This window comes from Mus pahari, chromosome 3 (assembly GCF_900095145.1).
Source record: "Mus pahari chromosome 3, PAHARI_EIJ_v1.1, whole genome shotgun sequence".
In the NCBI taxonomy this organism is placed as follows: Eukaryota; Metazoa; Chordata; class Mammalia; order Rodentia; family Muridae; genus Mus; species Mus pahari.
Window position 1 is genome coordinate 110,359,034 of NC_034592.1, and position 5,223 is coordinate 110,364,256.

The 5,223-nt window shown below is 50.4% G+C and overlaps 1 protein-coding gene across 2 annotated transcripts; it reads right to left on the minus strand.

Annotated features, from left to right (window-relative positions):
* Nucleotides 1-445: 445 nt before the first annotated feature.
* Itpripl1 (ITPRIP like 1) lies at nucleotides 446-3,386 on the minus strand. Of its 2 annotated transcripts, XM_029536443.1 has the most exons (3): nucleotides 3,177-3,386; nucleotides 1,918-2,158; nucleotides 1,330-1,670 (listed from the first exon to the last, which is right to left on the minus strand). In XM_029536443.1, exons 2-3 carry the CDS (start codon nucleotides 2,142-2,144, stop codon nucleotides 1,406-1,408), a joined length of 492 nt encoding a protein of 163 aa, XP_029392303.1. In that variant the 5' UTR covers nucleotides 2,145-2,158; nucleotides 3,177-3,386; the 3' UTR covers nucleotides 1,330-1,405. The 2 variants fall into 2 exon arrangements, with proteins under 2 accessions (XP_021049661.1, XP_029392303.1); XM_021194002.2 differs by having other exon boundaries at nucleotides 446-2,158.
* Between the last annotated feature and the right edge of the window lie 1,837 nt (nucleotides 3,387-5,223).

The following is a 5,223-nucleotide window of genomic DNA, read 5'->3' on the forward strand; positions in this document are numbered from 1 at the left end:
AAAAAAAAGAAAAGGAAAAGAAAAGAAACATCTTGGTTATGCTTTCAAACCAGTCATGAAAACTTACGTCTTGAAGTATAAACTGTGGCTGTCGCTTCAAGGGAGAAAGGTGGGATGCATCAGTTTGGGTGGGAATTATGCTAACCGTGCAACAAGCTGTTTCACAGGGAACATGGAGCCAGTCACAGAAAGAACTGAGCTAGCACGGAGGGATCTCTGGAGCTTTGGCTTCCAGTGTTGATACAAAACGCAGCTTAACAGGATCTCTGCGCCACCGCGGCAAACCCCTCCCATAACATCTGTTTTCACGTACCTTTACTTTCTTTAGGTCATGACTAAAATTAAGTCAGGAGATAAGCCCTCAGCCACCCCCAGCCCTCCCAGATCAGGTTCCACTGGCTGCAGCCTTCTTCCCACAGGCAAGGTGAAGGTCAGTCACATTTGCAGCCTGAGGAATCAGCAATACCTATATACATGTATATATTTTAATGGCCTTTCCATTAAAGTCCTCCAGCCAGTGGGGAGCAAGGCAGCGTTTTCACTTGGGCCAAAAGGTTGTGGAATTCCTCCAGTGCCTGCGAATGTGCCACTGGGTTTAGTACCAGGTGCTGGAAAAGATTGACAGGCTCAGCATTCCGAAATGCCTTAGGGATGGGTATGGTCAGGGGCAGGTAGGTGTTACCAATGAGGAAATGATGGAGAGACCTTTGCTGGAGGCCTTGGTTTAAGAACCAGAGGAGGTCCTGGAGGCGCTGAGAGAGCATACTGTGCTGCCAGTCTGTCAGAGGCAGTCGTAGCAACAAGTGCATGAGGGCTGTCTTGAAGTGGTAGGAGGTGAGAAAGGGGCGAGATGCTCCCGAGGGTAAGGTCTGATGGTCCTGAAGACTCAAAACAATCTGCAGGCACTTGAGGTGGCAGGTATTCTCAGGGGCGAAGCGCCCCACCAGTTTCAGAAACAACTGTTCACAAGCTGCAGAAGACTCAGGCCAATCCACACTGGTGAGCTGTTCTTGATCAGGGGCCTGACTCACCAGGTAGACCAAGGTATCTTCTCGTTGCACCCCTAGAACCAAACTGATGGACAGAGAGCGGCCTGAGTGGTAATCCAACCTGAGCTTGCAGGAGGTGGTGGATGGTGGAAGAGTGAGCTTAAAGTCGTATTTGTGGGCCACTAGTGCCCAGGCATTGCTCACCATGTTTCGGAACCATTGCACAGTCTTACATACATCCAGGTACGAGCTGGTGCAGAGAGCTGCCTTGATGGAGCTAGTATATTTGCTCAACATGGCTGAGTGGTCCCTGTGGTGCACTAGGCACAGAACATCCCCCAAGAGCTTCTCATGTTTGCACAAGCATTCAGAGTCCACCTTCACACAGCCACATCGACGGCCCAAAGCCGGATCTCTCATCTCCAAGATAAACATAGTGCCCTGGGGAGGGACAATGGGCACCAGGACATCAAACTTCTGGGTCTTGTGGAGGGTTCCCCACTTCTCAAAGGCAGCCCCAAAGCCCAGGCAATCCTCCAACTGTGGATGAGCCTCCCGGCGGCTGAGCACCCGGCAGGCCTCAATGAGATCATCCACAAAGCTCTCCACAAACTCACAGGTGCAGGGCAGGTCACGGATGGCATTTTGGATATAATGTTTGTAAAAGGATTCCAGGGCTTCCTGAGAGGGAAAATCAGAGAGCCAGGTGTAAGAGGAGACGGGCACCACACGGATCTCTTCCTCCTCCTCCTCGCTGCTGGACTCAAAGGCTGGCTCGTGCTGAATGCTCTGTCGTAGGAGCTCAAAGATGAGAAAAAGGCAAAGGAGGCCGGCATTCCACAGGTTCCCCAGTATCCAGCCCAGAGGCCCCCCATCCTGGCCACTGGCCTGGAAGGGCCATCCCATGTCTTTCTTCCCCAGCACTAACTGGTCACTGGACGTGTCCCCTCTCCAGAAGTTCTCTACTTTCTGCTTCTGCTCAGCAGCTCGGCTTCTCTCTTCAAACTCCATCTCTAACTGCCGCATCTCCTCACTCATTCGCTTCTCCAGCTGCCGACTCCTAGCTAGCGTGTCCAGGTCCATCCGGTCACTGACCATCAGGGGGTGGTGCACAACATACATCACTGCCAAGAACATGAGGCTTATCACAGCCATGGAGGCCTCTGCATCTGGAGGAGTAGGAGGGTGGGGATCAGTGGTGATTTCCGGGGCACATCTGTTCTCCAGCACATAGTCCCCAGAGCCCTGGTACCTCAAATCCTGGATGCCAACTACTCAAGAGGAACAGAAAGTGCATAGAGCTAGGCTCGGAGTTAGCAAGAATGGTCCGCCTTGGGGAAAGGAAGTGGAGACCATAGGATGTACCCTGAGTCAACCGCTTTCCTTCCACATACCGTGGGTGGTGTTTAGGGGACATGAGACTGTTTTTATTCCAGTATAAGATGGGAAGGGGGACCCTTACAGTGGAGTGGCCTCACCAGACTCATCAGTCCACCTCGGGCCCCAGATATGCTCTGCCAGTCTCAGAGGCTCCCTTCCACAGGCAGAAAACACAGAATCTTGTTTGGGCAATGTCTTCCCCATCCTTGGGTAGCCAGCTTCAGTCCCTAGCTGCAGCATCCCACTTCCTCTGTGACTTCACAACCCTATCTTGTGTCATTAGACCACTCACTCAACCTCACCACTCTGCCCTGCAGGCGCTGGACTGGCACTGTGCTGGCAACTCCTTAGTATTACAGTGATGAGGTTCTGAGGCAGGTTAGCATATGGCCATCTGTCCAGCTGCACTTCTCAGTCCAGGAAAGTGCCTGCAGAATTCAGGGGCCACGACCCAACTGACAGACAGTAGCAGAGATTCCCTGGCCCCACAGTGCCCAACCACTGAAACCTGAAGATTCCGGCCTTCACCCCAGTAATTCGCCAGCTATGGGGCTTCTTGAGTCATGAAGGGCAGTGCACCATGGCCATCGAGTTCAGGTGAGGGGCTCTCCTCGCTTTGGAATTGAGCCCAACTGCCCGCTCCATGTTCAAAATACCCGAGCCACTGGTCCTGCTTCAAAGTGAAGCCCCCCCCCCCACACCTTTAGTAACTTCCCCCAAACTCCACGTTTTCTCACCCATCTCTCCTGACCCAATAAAATACCCAAATTTAAGGGTTTCTCCTGAGACTAGGGCTCAGTTACTCACGGTCTCAGTTAGCAGGAGAGTGTTCTTAAAGAGACAGCGCGACCTGGCCGCCCTTGCCTTCTTCCAGTTCATACTCCCAGTTCATACTTCGCACAAACTGAGGGAGTCGTCCCGACGCGCTCTTTCTGGGTACAGACCATGTCTCCGACGGTCCAAAGTCGGCGGGCAGCGGACTGCAGCGACTACCACGCGGTGCTGGTACCGGGCGGACTCCAGCAACCACAGCGGTTCCCGCCTCAGGGGTTACGCCCCGACAAGCCCCACCCCTTGCTCAAAGCAAAGAGGCGGGGCCCAAGGCAGAGACTCTTCCAGAACTGGGGCCCTCCCTCCCTAAGGGCTCACCCCTTTTCGAGTCTAGTCGTCCTCCCTAGGGTTTGAAGGGACAGTAGAGCATCTGTGGCCACGCGCTCACAGCTGTTCTGCTTCGTTCAGTGGCACAAGGCTGAAGTGCCTGCTGCCACTCCCACAAAGTTCCTTTTATCAGGACAATGTATGCTTACTGAGAATTTGGGTGGGAAGATGAGAGAACCGAAATTAAGGACTAGGAAAAGCCATTCTCACTTTCCTCTGACTCTATGCAAGGTGAAAACGGAAATGAGATGTTTTTAGGCACCACTAATAAGCCTCACTCGATGGGAAGATGACTCATTTGGGTATAGAGCCTGTTGCCCAAGCACGATGATGTGGGTTTGGGTCCCCAAAGTTTAAAAAAATGGAGCTAGGCAGATCCACTGAGCTTAAGTGGCTGGTATAAGGTTTTCTTACGAGACCTTGTCTCAAAGTAGAGATCTGTAAAGATGATGATGTTGCACCCAGGTGCACAAGAGGCAGGCCGGCACATACACATGCAATGTCACACACACATGCACAGGTATATGCATACCCCACTATAGACATCACTTCCCCAAATCAGGTATCTTTCCCTAATCAAAGTGACTCTCAGGAAAGGTCATCTGTCACTCACAGACCTGCCTTGGAGCCTTGTTGTCACTTACTAGTCACATAGAAGTAAGAACCCCAAACCTAGGCAGGCAGGGGTAGCACATATGTTTACTGCTATCACTCAGGACATAGAGGCAGGCACCTTTCTGAGCTCAAAACCAACATGGTCTAAAAAGAGCATGCCACAGCCAGAGCTACACAGAGAAACCTGGTCCTCTAAAACCAAACCAAAAACAAAAAACAAAAATTCCTAAGCCTTCAGGCAACTCTGCTGATCCTACATCCAGAGCAAAGAGAACTTCATAAAGTGTGAAGGCTCGACAAGGCTTATTACATGTTAAGAAACCCCAACAAGGGGCTGGAGAGATGGCCTAACAGTTGAGAGCACTGACTGCTCTTCTGAGAGGGCCTAGGTTTGATTCCTAGCCACTTACATGGTGGTTCACAACTGTCTTTGACTCATGCATGTGGTGAACATACAGATGCAGGCAAATACACCAATACACATTAAATAAATAAATAAATAAATAAATAAATAAATAAATAAATAAATAAATGCCAGCAAGGGAGCTGTAGAGATGGCTCAGCTGTTAAAGGAACAGTGACCCCTCTAGAGGACACTCATTTGGTCTCCAGCACCTACAAAGTGGTTCGCAACTATCTGTAATTCCAGTTCCAGAGGATCTGACAACCTGACACCCTCCTTTTTTCTACGGACTTAGATACAGAATGACCATACACTCATGTGGGCAAAACACACATAAACAACTTTTTAAAAGTAAATCTGTCTTTTAAAAAAAAAAAAAAAAAAAGGAAATTCCACCAAGCGATCTCACTTAAGATCACACTTGGAGTTCCAGGACAGCCAGGGCTATACAGAGGCTATACAGAGAAACCCTGTCTCAGAAAACCACACACACACACACACACACACACACACACACACACACACACACAAAACACACTTGAATTAACAAATATCTCATTATCAGTGGACATCTTTTGTTCCCCCCCACACCTTTTTCCCCCAACTTGTTTTGTTTTGGAGACAGGGTCTCACTACACTGTAGCCCTGGCTGGTCCGGAACACAGAGCTCCACCACGT